Here is an 18094-nt window from a genome sequence, read left to right as displayed (position 1 = left end):
AAGCCAAATCCGAGTGTCCTACAATTCTCAATGAAAGCAAGTTGTTCGTTGTTGGCATAAACACAGCAACCAGCAAATCCACAGCCGGTATCATTGAAGCTTCCACCAGTCTGGACACAGGCAGACTGAGAGTTCTCAGCGATACCCTCGCAAGCGCATTTGATAGACCTGATTGGCACTTGAGCAGTCGCTAGCATTCCCAAGCCCAAGAGGGAAGTGAGATATGTTGAGAAAGAGAGGTGCATAGTCTGAATCGAGACATTAAGGAACTGACCTCAGCTAACAGATAACCGGACAGGTTCACTTACGGTTCTTGAAAAGGAATGGCCTTGCTTAGGGCTTTTCTTGGTATCCTTTCTTGGCTGCAGTCATGATATTCAGATGTGGGATATGGTCTTTTTTATATCTCCATCCTGGATACTTTGTACACAACGTTTCAATCGACTTGACAACTAGCCATTTAGGGGAGCACAACATATGTCTCATTTTTGCGTCATCTAGTGAGAAAACTGTGTCTGTTGTACGACTTTATCTCGACAGATGTAGTCCATAGTATCTGACTTGATTGCTCCAGGTATGGGATATTCCCCGCAATTTAGAGTCACATCACTAACGCTTCTCTGTATATGAATGACGATAGTTCACTTGTGCAACATTATGTAGACTTGCAGTTAACTCTTTGCGGGTTTGTGTTGAGGACCTGTATACATATATACCTTCGATGCCATGAATCGAACTACCTCAGTACAAAGAAATATATATATTTCACGTCCTGATATCCAACCCTACAGACTAAGCACTTATTATAATTCTAACTACGCCAGTACAAATGCAAATGCAACGTTAGAAGAATGAGCTTACGGGCCCCAAGTGTACCATATTCAGTCTGTTGCGAAAGGATGTCCACTGTGAAAAGGCAACGTTTGGGCCCAGCCTTTGTCGAGAACAGCCTGTCGCGGAGGGTATTATATTTCAGTTATGCAGGTCACGTATGACTCGCAGAACACAGGACAGGGACCCTTGAGTTATCTCGTAGAAAGCTGCTAGGAAGTCATACAAGTGTAACCCGTGGATTGAAGTAGATACTCTCCATAAGAATAAGAACTCTGTAGCGTCGATGATCCGTGCCAAAAGCTGAATATCCCTTTTTGTGTTCAGTTCATAAGAGAGTCTGGAGAGGCCTCGTACCGTTTGGAATCCATATTGAGACGGACGTTGAATATATTCTAGGTCGCTTTCTTAAGCTACGTACTTTTAGCTGGAATAATTAGAACAGAAGCAACTTTTCTTTTTCATTCATGATGTAGATGCTAATTGGTACGTGCAGTATATTCATCGACTGCTTCACGCCAGCAAAGAAGACTTCTTCATTTCCTTGACGGTAGGGATCTCCTTAACGCGAGCGGCACCACCACCCTCAACAATGGCTATACTCTCTTTCAAGACGCCAGCACCTCTGCCTCCGTACATAGGAGGGATGGTAGGCTCGACATCATTTTCTTCATCTTCCTTGTCCTCGTTCTCGGCAGTGGGGGGAGGAACTTCAAATACCTCGTCCCGGCAATCTGCGCACATAGTCAGGACTTCCTGCGATGCCTTCTCGATAGCAGCTGCACGCTCACGCATGCCACGACGCAGCAGAGCATCGACAAGGGTCTCAGTTTCCGCCACGCTCGAGTTAACCCGTTCAATGAGTCGTCGGATACTGTTGACGAGATATTCTTCTTCGTAAACGGTGCCCTTCTTACCACGAGCACGCTTGCGTTCCTCGCGTCTGCGAGTCTTCGAAGTATGACGTGACATTCCAGTTTTGCCTGTTTTCCCGGTGTTACCCGTGTAACGGGTGAACATGGAGCGACCAGCAAGCGTAGATGCATCTGTCGGGGCCAGCGAGACGTTGTCCGGGATATCAACGCCCGCGTCTCCACCAGTGGGATCACCACCAAAGAAAGCAAGAGGGTCGGCAGCGCGAAGTTGACGGAGTTCGCTGAGTCGTGGAACCTGGGCATTGAGCTGAGATCTGCAGTCGGCAAGCAGGTCCGTCATGTCGCCCATTGCTTCAGCGAGGCCAGAGTCAACGATTTCGGCAACCTGGCTCTGTTTGCCGTGGAGTGTAAGGAGACGCGCTGCGTCGGCGAACTTCGATCCCCGGCAGAGAAGTCGTGCGGCTGTGACGACGTCATGTAAATGATCGGCATAAATTGTTGCTGCCGAGATGTAGTCTTTGTGTTCGTCAACCAGGGTTGTGATCAGGGCGTCGATGTGGGCAGCCAGATCTTCCTCGGATAGAGATGCCATCATGGCACAGTACAAGGACTCGCGCCATTTGTGTGCCAGCTTAAAGCACTTGTAAGCACTCTCATAAAGCTCAAGTGACTCGTACGCTGAAATTGAAAAAAATAACGAAAGTTAGCTTCCTGTCCATTTTTTCTTGCTTTGTTACAACCAAATCACTTACCAATTGCTGCATCTTTGTGTCTCGATTGATCCTGTAGGTAGTCGGCATATAGCTTGGTGATCTCCCGTTGGTGCTCTGTTTGGTACTTGTAGAGCTCAAGGGCTTCCTTGTACAAGATGTGCTTGGCAACATATGCACTAATCTCATCATGAGCATTCAGAGCATACAAGTGCCCCAGAGCCTTTTCGAAGCGAGAAAGGTGATTGTCGATCTCAAATTGACGCCGAGTCTCTGGGAGCTGTTGTAGCTTCCGAAGGAATGGTAGGTACTCGCGAGGGTCCTGAAAATTCGTTAGTGGTGAGTGATAACACAGGCAAAGCATCCCAAGGCCTTACCATCTGAGCTTGTTGAGCAACCAACAATGTAAGCTCGAGGTCATATACACCCAACGCGTGAGAGTAAAGCCGCTGAGCATCGGTCAAGAAACACATGTGCGCAATAGCCTCTTCAGCCTGTTCTGGTTGTTGCTCTATAATACGGTTAGTCCTTACCCAATTATTTAAAAGGACAAAAAGAGCCAAGTACTTACTTCTCAGGCCTGCAGCAAGTCCCAGTCCTGCCTCCATATCAGGCGGTGACTTGCAAACATGCGCTGTGATCAGATTCTGCAAATTGGTATCGACACGGTTCTGGAGAGCCACCAGGAATGCATCGCAAATCTTGTTGATTTTGCTTTCCTTTTTGCCAACCTTAGGGGCCAAGGGAATGGTTGCACCGCCCGGCTGGGCGACAGCTGCTGATACATTCTTGGATATTTTCAGCGTGTCTTTATACAGTGTCTGTGACACATCGTCCTCCCTGTATGAGAGTTAGTAAAAGGTTTTCTTATCAGACTCGATATTGACGTACGACAAGCGTGACAGGAAATCATCAATGTAATCAATCTTCTTGACTTGATCAACAAACAAAGTGATGTTTTCCATGAACTGTTCCGGGGCATAATCATGAAGAATGTTGAGATCCACCATCTGACTGCGACACGCAAGGAATGCAGACCGATATTTCTTCTGGTCGATGAAGGTACGGATTCCAGCCAATACTAGAGCACGAGGGAAGATTGTCTCAATATTTCCTCGAGGAGCTTGGAGTATGACCGCGAAAATCGACGGTATCACCGAAACCAACCGAGAGCCACGTTCAATGCTCCTGCACCGTTCATCAGTTTCTGGTGTATCCTCGGGAACCTCCATTTCTGCAATCCCATGTTAGCGTAAGTAGACATAGACGCCCAAGAAACAATCTTACCATCCACATGGTTCAGATGAACAAACTTCAGAAGATGCGCCGATGTGGTGAACAAAAGATGAGATGGGGTCACGAGGAAAGATGTGCAGTTCCTTGCAAGGACTCGCTTGTTAGCATACAAGGTGCCGGTTCTCGTCATTGCAACCAAAATGCGCTACCGGAGTTAGCAACAAGATCCAAATACTTGGGAAATATAGTCTTACCTCATGATCAGAGATAGAGACAACACGAGCCCAATGGGTGTCAACATTAGGGCTCTCGCCCCATGGAGCGATATCTAGATTTCCAGATGACGACTCTTCAATGCTCGAGTAGCTGACAGGATGAGCTGGCTGGCGGGCATGTGAGAACCACAGAGCTTGGTGTCCAATACCGGCGAAGATCGATGACAGTTGCTCGGAGTCCACAGCCTGGTATACGGATTCTGTGGTGCGAGTGTCCAGGGCCGTCCTCTCGATACGGCTCGAGTTTGGTCCGTTGTCTTTAAGCACATATACCTCGTTCTCATTCAAGAACGCAATCTGCCGGGGCCGACTAGCCGGGGCATCTGATAACGGATAGCTTGACTCGAGGATGGGAACAGGAACAGGTCGGCTCTTCAGAGACCAGAGATAAACGGAGAAGGCGTTGCTCGTCAGCACAGCAATGCGGTTTCCGGATTTGCTGAATGCAACATCAATGGCGCTGGACTCCAAAGCCAGCTCGTTGTGTGCCATGGGAGGGGGTACCCCAGCCATTCGCAGGGGAGTCAATTTGAGAGTTTCTAATACTTGGATCAGTACTGTTCCCAATCAGGTTCAATTGGCATACTTACTCCCATCGATGACTGCAACAGCGCCAACATCATCCGGAATGGAGGTAGACCCATGGTTGATATCAAAAACATAGTCCACATCCAAGATCGAACCTGTTTAAATCAGCGTCCGTTCTGACATTGCTCTCCGTGCAAGGATATCATACCGTTGGAGCCAGCAACAAATCGCAATATCTTCTCTTGGTGCCATTCGAAAGAGTATGGAAGCGAAGAATTTGTATCAGCCGTGATAGGAATCTCTTGCTTCAAATACCAATGGTAGTTGCCTGTTGTCCAGAACTGTACACGGTCTTGAAACTTGACAGCAAGCACAGTAGAATCAACGTTCCAGGCGAGATGAATGCGAGAAGCCCATGAGCTCATTTCTTCCACAGACAGACGAAGAGAGAACTCGCCGTGGCGGAGTCCGTTTCTTTCGAAGAACACCACATCGATCCGATCGTCGCGTCGTTGAATTCCAGCAATCAAGCTGCCAGACGGCCGCCAGCTCAAAGCGCCTTCCAACCCGTCAACGGGTTCGCTTACACTGTCCAAAGTGCCCTCTCTCGAGTACACTCTGATCACACGGCGACTACCCGCTTCAAGGCTGTTCACAGCAACATAAGCCCCATCTCCTCGCCAGCTGATCGTAGTGCTGCTATCGTCGCGGCTGCTCAAGACTCCTTGATCGATCTTTTCTGGTACCGTCGGGTCTCGAAGAGCCTTGGCTCTCTTTCCTTGGAACTGTGTTTCTTTCTTGCCCCATCCGACTGACACATGCTGCGATGATTGCAGATCACTGTGAGCGAAAGTTATATCGGCCACATTCTCAAAGTCTCTGGTCATATACAAAAACGTCTGCGCTCTGGTGGTGAGAGCCAGCAATTCCTCATCCGGTGACCACACTGCAGCAGTGATTCCGACATCAACTGAGCCGACAATTTCGATCTTGTCTTCGCCGGGAAGGGGCTCTTCACGAACAACGACTATATCACCTCCTTCTAGCACCAGACAAGTTGTCAGGTTGTCCGCAAAGTAATGCAGAGAGAGCACACGGTCACATGCCAGGTCTGGCAGAGGGCACGGAGCATCCCAGGAAGCAATACATTCAAATGCTTCGGGAGACAGAGGATCTGTCGAAGTGATCTCGGGCCTTTTCCGTCTAACCTCAATGATTGCATTGTTCTCGGCCGGACCAAAGGTGCAGACCACCGAGTCTGAAGCAGTATCCCATGCTGTGGCAGTGAGAGGCAGTTCGCTCTCGATTTGCGTCTCGACGAGACGGACGCTTCTTAAGTTGCGCATCTTCCAGGAACGGGTAACTTTTTTTATGTTTCTTGTTTTACCCCGCCATGCAGCGATCAAGGGAGTAAATGTATGGATTTCAAACGATATCGAGGGAAATTAAATTCCGTGGACCAGCCTTTCTTCCCTGCTGACAGTAACTGTCTCGTTGCTTGGGAGTGGTTGTGTTCGTGGGGATTGATATATGAATCGCGCCCAGAGATTTTTTGGTTTTCCACAGCGGCTCAGCCAATGACTTCATCCATATTTCAACGTCCTTTTTAAGCTACGCATTTCAACATCTACACAGGTACAATGGGGTCGGTGACACGCGGAACCAATTTTCGATAATAATCTCTAGCTTTATACATGATATCCGCCTCTGCTTCAATCCGATCCAAGTTTTCGACCACCTAGTCGCCCAGACTGTTATCGCAAGAAAAATACAGTGGGAAGGGCAATTTATTTGGTCTTGTAGGTTTGCCAGACTAGTAGGGGGGAATGTTAGAGTATTATTAAGGCGTAGAATCGTGGAGAGGGGGTATAACTCACCAGCAATGGCAAAGGGAGTACCGAATCCGGTAACTAGGTGATACTCGAGTTAGTCCTGGCACAGCGCATATCTCCATTAGGGGTCACTAACTCATGAAAGCCCAGTAGCGCCAGAAGAAGTGCTTGGTGAGAGGGTTGAAGGGGATGTTGGTGCGAGGACCCTCGGCGTAGTGGTAGGGGCTGCCGAGCTGGGTGCGAGTGGTGGAGAAGCCACGACGGGCAGCGAAAGAGGTGGCCATTCTGGCCCGGATAGCGGAGGAGTACATCTGGAATGAAGAAGTCAGTGAGATCAATTGTTTTATTTCAGGTTAGAGGTACTAACCTTGAGTGACAGAGAGGAGAGAGTGGACGATCGGAAAGGGACGGACGAAGCCGAAGTGAACATCGCGAGGTGCGGAATGGGATGATCTTGAATCACGTGACTTGGATTGCTCTAATCGGGTTTAGCGTCTTTGCTCGGGATCTTCCCCACCGCTTGCCCGATACGGATAGAACTGTTAAATTTCTCAACCAAAAAAAGTCCAGACCGGTTACCTACGCCGCTCATTCTCCTCCTGTGGTTGATTCACCAATCCCAACCGCTGGAGATGGATGAGCTCTTTGACGTCTTTGAGGACCAGCCTCAGGCGGTGAAGCCGTCTGAGGGTGCCCCCAAGCGCTTGAAGAAGGATAAGCACAAAAAACGACAGGTGAATGGAGCCGTGAAGAAAACTGCAGATACCCAGCCTGAACAGAAGGAGGATGTTGCGATGAGCGATGCACCCGCCGCAGAAGTCGACTCAGCAGATGCCGAAGCCCCCGCGACTCCGTCCGAACCAGAGCAACCCGAGACGAAGCGACCTCGATTGGATCAGGAACCCGAGCCAGTCGTCGCCGATTCTTTCGAAACCGAGCAGGAGCGTGAGATTGCAGCTGGAGGACTTGCTACGGACACCGATGCAGTTGTGGTGTCTCATCAAGTGCGCCACCAAGTCGCAATCCCACCCAACTACCCTTATGTGCCTATCTCCCAGCACAAGGCTCCGGCGAACCCAGCAAAGACATGGCCCTTCACACTTGATCCTTTCCAGCAGGTCGCAGTTTCTTCAATCCAGCGTGAGGAGAGTGTGCTGGTGTCAGCTCACACTAGTGCCGGAAAGACTGTGGTGGCAGAATACGCCATTGCGCAAAGTTTGAAACAAAACCAGCGAGTGATCTACACCAGTCCGATCAAGGCGCTCAGTAACCAGAAGTACCGTGAATTTGCTGCCGAGTTTGGCGACGTCGGCCTAATGACTGGTGATGTGACCATCAATCCCACTGCTACATGTCTTGTTATGACCACAGAGATTCTTCGTTCCATGTTGTACCGTGGCTCTGAGATTATGCGTGAAGTTCAGTGGGTGGTCTTCGATGAAATTCACTACATGCGAGACGTGAATCGTGGTGTCGTTTGGGAAGAGACTATCATTCTGTTGCCCGATAAGGTCCGCTATGTTTTCCTGTCCGCCACTATTCCGAACGCCATGCAATTCGCCGAATGGATCGTGAAGATGCACGACCAACCCTGTCACGTTGTCTACACCAACTATCGTCCGACCCCCCTCCAGAATTACTTCTTCCCCGCTGGTGGAGAGGGTATCCATCTCGTGGTGGATGAAAAGGGAGTCTTCCGCGAGGAGAACTTCCAGAAGGCAATGAGCGCAATCGCTGACAAGAAAGGCGATGACCCGGCTGATGCTTTGGCCAAGCGCAAGGGCAAGGGCAAGGATAAGCAAATCAATAAGGGTGGAATCAAGGGCCCGTCGGATATCTACAAGATCGTCAGAATGATCATGCTTAAGAACTACAACCCCGTCATTGTCTTCAGCTTCAGCAAGCGAGAGTGTGAAGCAGGTGCTTTGCAGATGAGCAAACTGACTTTCAACGACGATTCCGAGAAGAATATGGTGTCCAAGGTTTTCGAAAGTGCCATCGAGATGTTGTCTCCAGAGGATCGCCAATTGCCACAGATCCAAAACATCCTTCCGCTTTTGCAACAAGGCATCGGTGTCCATCACTCAGGATTGCTGCCAATTCTAAAGGAAACCATTGAGATTCTTTTCCAGGAGGGTCTCATCAAGGTTCTGTTTGCAACTGAGACTTTCTCCATTGGTCTCAACATGCCTGCCAAGACTGTAGTTTTTACCAGTGTGCGCAAATTTGACGGAACTAGCCAGCGTTGGGTTACCCCGTCTGAATTCATCCAGATGTCTGGTCGTGCTGGTCGTCGAGGTCTCGATGACCGAGGTATTGTGATCATGATGGTCGGAGAGGAGATGGATCCAGCAGTCGCGAAGGAGATTGTGCGCGGTGAACAGGACCGACTCAATTCCGCATTCCACTTGGGCTACAACATGATTCTCAACCTGATGCGTGTGGAGGGTATCTCACCCGAATACATGCTCGAACGATGCTTCAAGCAGTTCCAGAACACTGGAAGCGTTTCAGGCCTGGAGAAGGAGCTCGAAGGTCTTGAGGAGAAGCGCGCGAACATGATTATCTCGGACGAGGGAACCATCCGCGAATACTACGACCTACGGAAACAACTAGACGCATTTGCGGACGATGTCCAGCATGTTATTACCCACCCAAATTACTCTTTGACTTACATCCACCCTGGACGATTGATCCATGTTAAGTACAAAGATGCCGATTTCGGTTGGGGCGTGGTGATCAACCAGAAGAAGCGCAAGCAAGCGAACAATGAGACCGAGAAATTTAGTCCTCACCAATCTCATATTGTTGATGTCTTGATGAGGATGTCGGGAGGGTCGTCCATTGGCACTAAGTCTTTCCAAGATCTTCCGCCCGGTGTTCGCCCCGCAAAGGAAGGGGAACCGACTCGCAGTGAGGTTGTGCCCATTGTGCTGAGCTGCATCACGGAGATCTCTCACATTCGCATCATGCTTCCGAAGGACATCACGTCGCCCGGCTCTCGGAATGATGTTATGAAGTCGGTTGATGAAGTTAAGAGGCGCTTCCCAGACGGTGTTCCGCTGCTTGATCCGATTGAGAACATGCAGATTAAGGATGAAAGCTTCAAGAAGCTGCTACGGGTAAGAAGAGATTCTTTTGCTCTCAGACATTATTCACTCTGCTAACCATGTGGCAGAAAATCGAGGTTCTTGAGTCTCGCCTCCTGAGTAACCCTTTGCACAACTCGCCACGGTTGACTGAATTGTACGAACAATACGCCGAGAAGGTGGACCTGACTGCAAATATCAAGGCGATAAAGAAGCAGATTACAGAAGCTATGTCGATCTTGCAGCTTGATGAGCTGAAGTGCCGCAAGCGCGTACTTCGTCGTTTCGGATTTATCAACGAAGCCGATGTTGTGCAGTTGAAGGCTCGTGTTGCTTGTGAAATTAGCACAGGCGATGAACTGATGCTGAGCGAGCTGCTGTTTAATGGTTTCTTCAACAACCTGACTCCTGAGCAAGTCGCTTCCGTCATGAGTTGTTTCGTGTTTGAAGAAAAGGTCAAGGAAGCCCCTACTTTGACCAAGGATGAGTTGGCAAAGCCATTGAAGGAGATCCAATCACAGGCCCGCATCATCGCCAAGGTGTCGCAGGAGTCTAAGATGGCCGTGAATGAAGACGAGTACGTTCAGAGCTTCCACTGGGAGCTGATGGAGGTGATCTACGAGTGGAGTCAGGGCAAGTCTTTTGCAGATATCTGGTAAGCATCCCCTTCCCCCAAACCAATATGTTAACAGTATACTAACTATCCTAGCAAAATGACCGATGTCTATGAGGGTAGTTTGATCCGTGTCTTCCGCCGGTTGGAAGAGTGTTTGCGGCAGATGGCGCAAGCTGCCAAGGTGATGGGCAGCGAAGACCTGGAGAGCAAGTTCGAGGAGGCCTTGGGCAAGGTCCGCCGCGATATTGTTGCTGCCCAGTCCCTGTACTTGTAGATACGATATCCCATTTTACGATCGCTGGAGTCCAAAGAATATGATTACCCACAATTTTTCCTTTTCTTTCCCGCTATTACGTAGAATGTAGAATGTAGATGATGCGGGTATTCGTATAGCCTTGCCCGAAAGCAGTGGAGTATACTTTAATCTGTCACTTAATATGTCACTCTCGATGAAACCAAAAGAAACCTTGGAAGATAGAAGACGATTTGATTTATTTTTCTATATGAATTATTACAAACAAGACCAAAGAACTCTCTAATGGTCAAAATCTCTTTTAAGGGCACAGATCTCCAAAAAGCTGCGTAAAGGGAGTGCGTTGCCACCTGCAACGCCTACTTTTTCTCCACCGCTACCTTTCTCTACCCTTCTCTCCCCACCTCAAAACCCTTTTTATCCTCTTCTTCAAGCTTGCTTTTCATTGCTGTTTCTTTTTCACTCTTTTGGATATCCGAGTCCTTTGGACCATCACATTTATTCTTTGCCATCCGGCTGTCATCATGAACAGCTTGGTGGCCACACCTCCTGTTCCGCCTCACTTCTACGAGAACTCCCGATTCTCTCCCTCCCGTATGAGTAAGATATCCCTTTCCCCTTGGAATGATTTGTTCTCTCTGTCCTGTTTAAGATGGTTGTCTTTGATGCATTCGGATACTGACCAAACCATCAGTGTCTACACCCTCGTCGTCGTATTCCAGCCGTAAACGGAAAGCCGACGACGACAACGACCATGATGGACGCATGTCTGCTTCGCCCACAAACTCTCCCGCCTTTACTCCTCGACAACTCCCTCACAGCTACCGCAACATCAAACGTTCCCGACCGAACGTTTCAGGCCGACCTCTATCTCTCCCCCGTTTGCTAGAGACCCTCGATACAGATGCCTTGCGGACGGTTGTACGGACCATGTGCGAGCGTCACCCTCAACTCGCTGACGAGGTTGTGCATACATCCCCACGGCCCAATGTCTCCTCAACTCTTCAAGTCCTTCGAAACTATCAGGCCGCCCTCCAGTCCTCATTCCCGTTGGGTGGCAATACCGAATCTGACTATGCCTACAACCGAGTCCGACAGCCGCTCACCAACCTTCTTGACGCCTTGAGTGACTTCACCCCCAACTTTCTTCCTCCGAATGAATCCCAAGCATCCACATCCTTGAGCTACCTAGACGGGGCAACCGACATCATCCATGCCTTGCCTCGCTGGAGCACGCCACAGAACAACATCGAACGAGATTCAGCTTATGATGAGATGTGCAAGGCATGGATTTTGGTCATCCGGGAAGCGGCAAAAAGAGGCGGCGGCATTCAGTTGCAGTACGGAGGTTGGGATCAAAAGCTGGCCAAGCACAACCAGACTTCTGGAGGAAAGCTACAGGGGGCTGTCAACGAACTCGGCTTCAGCTTGGGATGGATGAATGGACCCGACACACCATCCCACGGAGCCAACAGCGAGATGGGCTCTATACGGGACCAGCTCTTCTCCGGAACTTATGGGCTGGGAACACCAGTCAAGGTCGGACCTTGGTGATAAATCACGCCACTCCGATTCCCTTACGACACACTACCATTACATTTACACCGCTCTTGCGTGTCGGCCTCACGTCCCCCCATCCGTGCCGGCCCTCTTTTGAGCTTGACCGACGGTCCATACCCCTTTGACCGCGCAATTTTCGACGTATGTCACGATCACGATACCTGCTGCATGACCCTAGACTCAACATGGTCAGATGGCGTTATAGTACTCAAGGCGGATAACTACAGCTTTTTTTTTTTCTTTGTCTTTTTCGGCTGGAACTCTGGAAGATGAATGCTGTTATAGCTTTGTTTTCAAATTTTTCAATGAACTCAGACTCAGTACCTTTTCCTTTCTTCCCTACTTTGCTCATTTATCGTATTCCGATTTATGCGCATAACCTTCCTTTTCTCTTTGCTTTCTTGTCAGAATCTCGAATCCTTTCATCTGTGTATTTCATTCCAACTCTGATACTCTCTTTCTATATCTCCTGGCGCCCTGGTGTCGCATACATTTCCCTCTTTCATTCCATTCATGTCTCCTTGTCTTTGTCTTCTGCGTTGCTGTCAGTTGTCTTTGCGCGTTTCACTTTGGGGACTTGGACTCGGTCTCTCAATTGCCTGTGCCATCCAAACCCTCACATATTCCAATGATGCGTATCAAGGCGACAACGTCTGTCCGGCCATCGAACCCAATCCTTGTGCTTTCCAGCTTTGGAAAATTCGGGGGGGGGGGGGGGGGGGGGGGGTTTGAACCTATTCTATACGTTAGGAGAGGACCACGCGCCATCCAACCTGGTCTACAACCTACGTTTTGATCTTGTCATATCGCGCAACATATTTTTGATACGTTGTTAGATGATAGGGCCCTTTATTCGCGCTAGCTTATTATCATTGGAATCCTGTCAATTTTCTTAGAGCTTTTGTTCATTGGGTAAAAAGCATGCAACAACGAACGACATTCCCCTATTCTCTTAGGGCTGCTCGGCCATGTATTGCCAGCTTCATAGATATTCTGAACAAAACTGATAGATAGTTACCGAGAGCAGATCAAAACAGAATATTGTCACAGACAACCCATCCCAATCAAGGAAATCGCTCAATGCAATTCATAATTCATACCAACGCCCGCTTCATTAAACGAAGCAACCACCCAGCATCTTCCCACCCACCCTGCGTCCCAGGCTTCTCAATAGGAGCAGCAGTACCAGTGGAACTCTCCCCATCAGACAGATCCCCATCCCCAACCGACCCAAGCGAGACCGTATCATCAGCCCGCCCATCCACCAAAACAGGTTCCTCAAATGTAACAGTAGTACTAGTATCCGCCGTACCAATCCGCGAAGCAGGCACAGCAGCCGGAGCAGCCGCAGGCCACTCATCAACCCCGAAAAGTGTCCACTCAACCAACCGATCAATCCAAGATCCAAGCCCGAACCCACGCTCACGCGTCAACTGCTGCAGATCCGCTTCATCGAAATCATCCGGCATCTCGTCAGAGCCACCCGAGTACACAGACCAAGTCTCATCTTCATCCGAGCCACCCCCATCCCAGTACATAGAGTCTTCATCCGGGAATCCTCGCTCGCGATGCTGCAGCGACGCCATCTCTGCGCGGATGCGCGCATCCACGAAGTCAGGCACTAGTGGACTACGACCGCGCGCTTCGGGACTCGCCGTGCGAGTCACGGTGCCTGTATCCGTGCCCGAGCTGATAGGTACCTCGTTCGCTGCTGATAACGGTACAGCCGGGAGGGCGGTCATGGTTAGATGGACTCTACTACTGCCGGGTCTGCTGCCGGCGCGGGAGCGAGAGCTGCGTCGGGAGAGGGCACCTGCTCCGCCTGGTGTTGAGGCACCGGAGCGAGAAATGCGTGACGAGACGCCTGATCTGGTGCGGTGGTGGTGGCGGTTAGTGGGTGTTTCGTCGAAGGAGGTGTCTGGGACGAGGGTTGTTGAGGTCTCGCGCTTGGAGAGCCAGCTTTGGCCTTTTTCCTCGCGGGTTGAGGAGGCTAGGGCTATGCCTGCGCGGAGCATCCATTCTGCGTCGGATTTGGGTTTCGGGGTGTTGTCTGGGAGGGGGCGTCGTCCTTGTGAATGGGAGATGCTGGGATGCTTTTTGGTGTTTGGGATGTGGTGGAGCGCTTGGCCTAGTTCCCGGTTGTGCAGGTTCGTGTCGCTTAAGGCTCCTGTCCCTGTAGAGCTTTTGCTGCGCTTGTGGCGGCTTCGCGAGTTGCTGCGTGAGTGCGAGAGGATCGGTGGCGTGCTTGGTACTGAGACGCTGGATAGATAGGATGATGTTGGAGGTGTGCGGGTGCCGCTAGCTGGAGCTACATGGTCGCGGTGATTGAAGTAATCTGTTATATCTGTGTCGTCGTCAATGGGAAATCGGGGGGTTAAGGGTGCTAGAGATATGTGGCGGAGGGATGGGTATGAGCGACGGGACTGGAAGCCTCCCGAGGTGGTGTTGAACTATATATTCCACGTTAAATCTCCAGTTCATGTTTTTGTCTGGGTCAAAATCTAGTACTTACCTCCATCATGAGTTTCCAGGTGAAACCTCAAGCAGAATGAAAGAGGAAGAGGTCCAGACGGTGGAAATGCGGAGTTGCTGCACGTGCGGTTGGCATGTGAAAGACGCCGGCACCGGCAATTATGCTGAAGATATTATGCCCGAGGATAGAAATACGTTCAATAGATAGAGGTATACTGCGTGAATGGTGCAGAATGTAAATAAGCAGAAATTGAATCAGTGATAGCTGGCCGATATATGGAAGTTGTCCAATATTACGACGAAGCGCAGTTGTACAGTTAAATCATACGACTACATATGTATACATTGAGACACGATGAATGCCCGTTTGGTGCAACCGAACTGGATGTATGAAAAACTAGAGCTGTTCATTTCTATCTACAAATAACCATCAAAAATATCTACGAAGTATACCAACATATATCGGAACCGCCTATAGGCGCGAATCTTGCAAATTCAAATATCCCTGGCCCTTGATCTTCAAGTCTTCTAGAACGTTGTATTCCATAATCCACTTCATCCGCTCCATCAGCGCATCCGGGTTGAAGTTGTTGGACATCTGGTCAGGAGAATCTGAGCTAGCGAGCTTGCCAGCTTCGTAACTGGTCTTTGTGACCCGGTCTGTCCGGGGCTTACGCAGGTCCTGGTAAAACTTGAATGCAGCCTCTAGGTCATCTGTTTTCCAATGTCTGAGAATAGTGGCAAGGGCAATGCCAGATTCAATTGCCATGCATGTTCCTTGGCCTATAGTATGCAATTAATTAGTACACGCCCCGCAATAGGACTAGATACAGATACAATGAAACGTACCTTGATGAGGAAGAGTCGAGTGCGCCGAGTCACCAAGCAGAATAATACCACAATCTTTCTGCCCGCTCTTCATCTCATACCACTTATCGATCGGATCACGCACGTACAGCGCCTGTTTGAGCATCTTGCCGTCCTGGGAGCTCTTGCGCAGACCGGCAATGATATGCTGCACCTCCGGGCACCAGTCACGGACGTGCTCCTGGAGAGTGTCAATATCCGAGCGGGACATCCAGCTCTCCGAGTCCCAAGCCTCAAGTGACTCGGACATAAAAGCGACCACGGCAGCACGGTCGGTTCCCGTCTCCTGGTTACCAATAGGCAAGATCAGGACATGGCGCTTGGGCCCACGGAAGTTAACAGTCTTGCGCAGCAGCTGTGCCGTCTCAGCGGGTAGGTCCTTGTAGTCGACAAATCCGCGATACACAACCTGGCCAGCGTAGATGGGGTCGTCTCCCAGGCCCATATCCCGGCGCACATTAGACTTGATACCATCACAGCCGACCACAATATCTGCTTCGGCGGTGCTGCCATCCTGGAAATGAAGTGTGTACGGTGCAGCACCGGCCGCGTTGCGGTCGACGGATACCAGATGCTTGTCCAAGTTCAGGCTTGACTCGGGTACGCGCTCCTTGAGCGAGTCTAGTAGGTGGGCGCGGTGCAGCAGGCGGGCGTGCGGCTGCGAGAACTCGCCAATATGACCTACGTAGTCGCCGGTCTTGTAGTTGTGGTACTCCATATAGCTGGGCAGCTTGCGTGAGGACTTGCGCATCATGCTCTCTTGCAGACCGAAGGCGTCCAAGACGCGGTTTGCGTTCGAGGTGATGTTTACACCGGCACCGACTTCGCCGAACTGACCTGCTTGCTCGTATAATTGCACTTTCTTCAGACCGGTGTGCAGTGCGGCATTGAGGAAGGACATGCCTCCTAGGCCGCCGCCAATGATTGCGACTCGCTTGTCTTCGAAGCCCATGATAGCGAAATATAGAGGAATTCGGAGACACTAAGACCAGAGATATTCTTGAAGGAATGATGATCGATACTCCAGGTTCTCGGGCGAGCCTTATGTATAGTCGCTCGGGCTTCCCCCGTGAAGCATTACCCGATCAACCGTCTTGGAGATGCTCTTCGGAGCATGGATTAAATGTGGGGTAAGCAATGATTCCGAGATTCTACTTCGGATTTCCCGAGTTCCAGCAGACGTTCATGTGGAATACATAGTACATATGTGGATTTTCCAAATTTCGAGATTCGACTCGGGGTTATGCATTTCACTGGAATATGCTTTCAACGTTTGATTTTATACTTGCATACTCTGTTTTATATTACTTGCAGTTCGGATTCGGTAATGCGAGGCAACTCCCGAGGAAGAACGCAGATATTGTACCTACTAGTGTATGTCTTGGTATAGCCGTATGAATTTCAGACAACTACCTACCTAGGTAGGTAGCAAATAGTGTATTATATTGTATAGTCCGAATGATCTGCAGAACAGAATAAAGTCGTAGATGTCTCAGAATCGGAAGTCCCCGCTATTGTGGAGGAGCCACATCCGAAAACCCCGAGCTGTCGGACCATCTTTTGATTGGCTCACCAGCAACGGACGACTCTCGGAGACCCTCGGACTCTCGGTATTGGTGACTCCGCTATATCAAATCATCATCACTGTCATTGGCCGGGTAAAGCGACTCGGCATACCTCTATAGACTCCATATGTATTTAACCGGTTTTTCTACTCCACAATTTTTCCCTTGTTCACGACGAAGCCCTCCAATGCGGCAATAGCGGCCCACAAACGATTTTCGGCTTCAGGGAAGACAAGCGAGCGAGGACTGTAGAAGACCTCGTCATCCACTTCCTCGGGGTGGCGGGGCAGGCAGTGCATAAACTTCCAGCCCTCCTTAGCGCCACCGCGCTTAGCCAAATCAGCAGTGATCTGGAAGCCCTCAAAGGCCTTCATGCGCTTCTTGGACTCCTCCTCCTGGCCCATGGAGACCCAGGTATCCGTGACCAGGATGTCGGCGTTCTTGACAGCTTCCTCGGGAACGTTGGTCTGAGTGAGCTTGCCAGCCTTGGAGACACCCTCACCGGCGCGCTGGATGATGTCGATCATATGCGCAGGGATTTCGTAGCCCTTAGGAGTAGCAACAGCCATGTCCACACCCATCTTAGTAGCACCAATGGCGAGATCGAACAGAACGTTGTTCGCATCACCAATCCAAGCGATCTTTAGACCCTCCAGACCCAGGCTGGAGAGCTTGTGCGCCTGCGATGGGAAAGACTCGTAGATAGTCAAAAAGTCGGCGATGATCTGGAGTGGGTGGAAGGAGTCGCACAGCGCATTGATTACAGGAACGGTGGAGTGCTGTGCCAGACCCGCCACGTCCTCGTGCTTAGCGACACGCGCGACAACGCAAGAGACCATGGAGGAAATCACAACGGAGGTATCGTATAGGGACTCGTTGACACCAAGCTGGATGTCATCCTTTCCGAGGAACATGGGGTGGCCACCCATCTGGACGGCGGCGGCTTCGGTGGATACACGGGTACGAGTACTGCGCTTGTTGAACATCATGGCCACGGTCTTGCCAGAGAGGGATCCCAATAGGCTCTCCGGGACAGCGCCGGACTTGATGGCACGCTTGTGTGACGCAGCATTGCGGACTAGGGTAGCGAATTCGGTAGGGGTCAGGTCTGCAATGGAGAGAAGGTGACGAGGGGCGAAAGGGGAGGTGGGAGGTAAAGTCGGTGTCTGGTGGGCAAATCGTCGGATTCCATTAGCCTGGAGTGTTCGACGCAAAGATGAGGTAGAGCCGGCCAATTGGTTTACACTTTGGGCACCGTAGCGGGCGGCAGCTGTGAGACCACTAGCCATGATGAGCTGGGGGGATTCTTGATGAGGAATTGGAGTGTTGTGGGAAAGAGCAAAGGAAAAGGAAAAGGGAAAGGGGAAGGGGAGCCCTAAAAGTAA

The 18094-nt window shown here is 50.3% G+C and overlaps 7 protein-coding genes across 7 annotated transcripts; 2 read left to right on the top strand and 5 right to left on the bottom strand.

Moving 5' to 3' along the window:
- Positions 1-1344: 1344 nt before the first annotated feature.
- N7525_004517 (Elongator subunit IKI3) lies at positions 1345-5801 on the bottom strand (the record flags this gene model as incomplete). Its single annotated transcript, XM_002565692.1, has 9 exons — positions 1345-2384; positions 2459-2738; positions 2794-2927; positions 2988-3256; positions 3308-3650; positions 3704-3857; positions 3907-4466; positions 4518-4610; positions 4664-5801. 9 exons carry the CDS (start codon positions 5799-5801, stop codon positions 1345-1347), a joined length of 4011 nt encoding a protein of 1336 aa, XP_002565738.1.
- Positions 5802-6242: 441 nt separating this feature from the next.
- N7525_004516 (cytochrome c oxidase VIIc family protein) lies at positions 6243-6717 on the bottom strand (the record flags this gene model as incomplete). The annotated part of the gene is made up of 4 exons (XM_002565693.2): positions 6243-6268; positions 6333-6365; positions 6424-6598; positions 6655-6717. 4 exons carry the CDS (start codon positions 6715-6717, stop codon positions 6243-6245), a joined length of 297 nt encoding a protein of 98 aa, XP_002565739.2.
- Positions 6718-6919: 202 nt separating this feature from the next.
- N7525_004515 (ATP-dependent RNA helicase MTR4) lies at positions 6920-10266 on the top strand (the record flags this gene model as incomplete). Its single annotated transcript, XM_002565694.1, has 3 exons — positions 6920-9409; positions 9466-10031; positions 10086-10266. The coding sequence occupies 3 exons, from the start codon at positions 6920-6922 to the stop codon at positions 10264-10266; spliced, it is 3237 nt and encodes a 1078-aa protein (XP_002565740.1).
- Positions 10267-10769: 503 nt separating this feature from the next.
- Positions 10770-11799, top strand: N7525_004514 (cut8/STS1 family protein; the record flags this gene model as incomplete). Its single annotated transcript, XM_002565695.1, has 2 exons — positions 10770-10845; positions 10940-11799. 2 exons carry the CDS (start codon positions 10770-10772, stop codon positions 11797-11799), a joined length of 936 nt encoding a protein of 311 aa, XP_002565741.1.
- A 1100-nt stretch (positions 11800-12899) lies between these two features.
- N7525_004513 (DUF3984 domain-containing protein) lies at positions 12900-14323 on the bottom strand (the record flags this gene model as incomplete). The annotated part of the gene is made up of 2 exons (XM_002565696.1): positions 12900-14255; positions 14318-14323. The coding sequence occupies 2 exons, from the start codon at positions 14321-14323 to the stop codon at positions 12900-12902; spliced, it is 1362 nt and encodes a 453-aa protein (XP_002565742.1).
- Positions 14324-14749: 426 nt separating this feature from the next.
- On the bottom strand, positions 14750-16096 carry N7525_004512 (uncharacterized protein; the record flags this gene model as incomplete). The annotated part of the gene is made up of 2 exons (XM_002565697.2): positions 14750-15060; positions 15127-16096. 2 exons carry the CDS (start codon positions 16094-16096, stop codon positions 14750-14752), a joined length of 1281 nt encoding a protein of 426 aa, XP_002565743.1.
- Positions 16097-16855: 759 nt separating this feature from the next.
- Positions 16856-17998, bottom strand: argB (ornithine carbamoyltransferase; the record flags this gene model as incomplete). The annotated part of the gene is made up of 1 exon (XM_002565698.1): positions 16856-17998. One exon carries the CDS (start codon positions 17996-17998, stop codon positions 16856-16858), a length of 1143 nt encoding a protein of 380 aa, XP_002565744.2.
- Between the last annotated feature and the right edge of the window lie 96 nt (positions 17999-18094).

This window comes from Penicillium rubens (assembly GCF_028828025.1).
Source record: "Penicillium rubens strain IBT 27055 chromosome Unknown utg000002l_segment0_segment0, whole genome shotgun sequence".
In the NCBI taxonomy this organism is placed as follows: domain Eukaryota; kingdom Fungi; phylum Ascomycota; class Eurotiomycetes; order Eurotiales; family Aspergillaceae; genus Penicillium; species Penicillium rubens.
The sequence above is the reverse complement of the archived record's forward strand: the minus strand, read 5'-3'. Positions and strand labels throughout refer to the sequence as shown.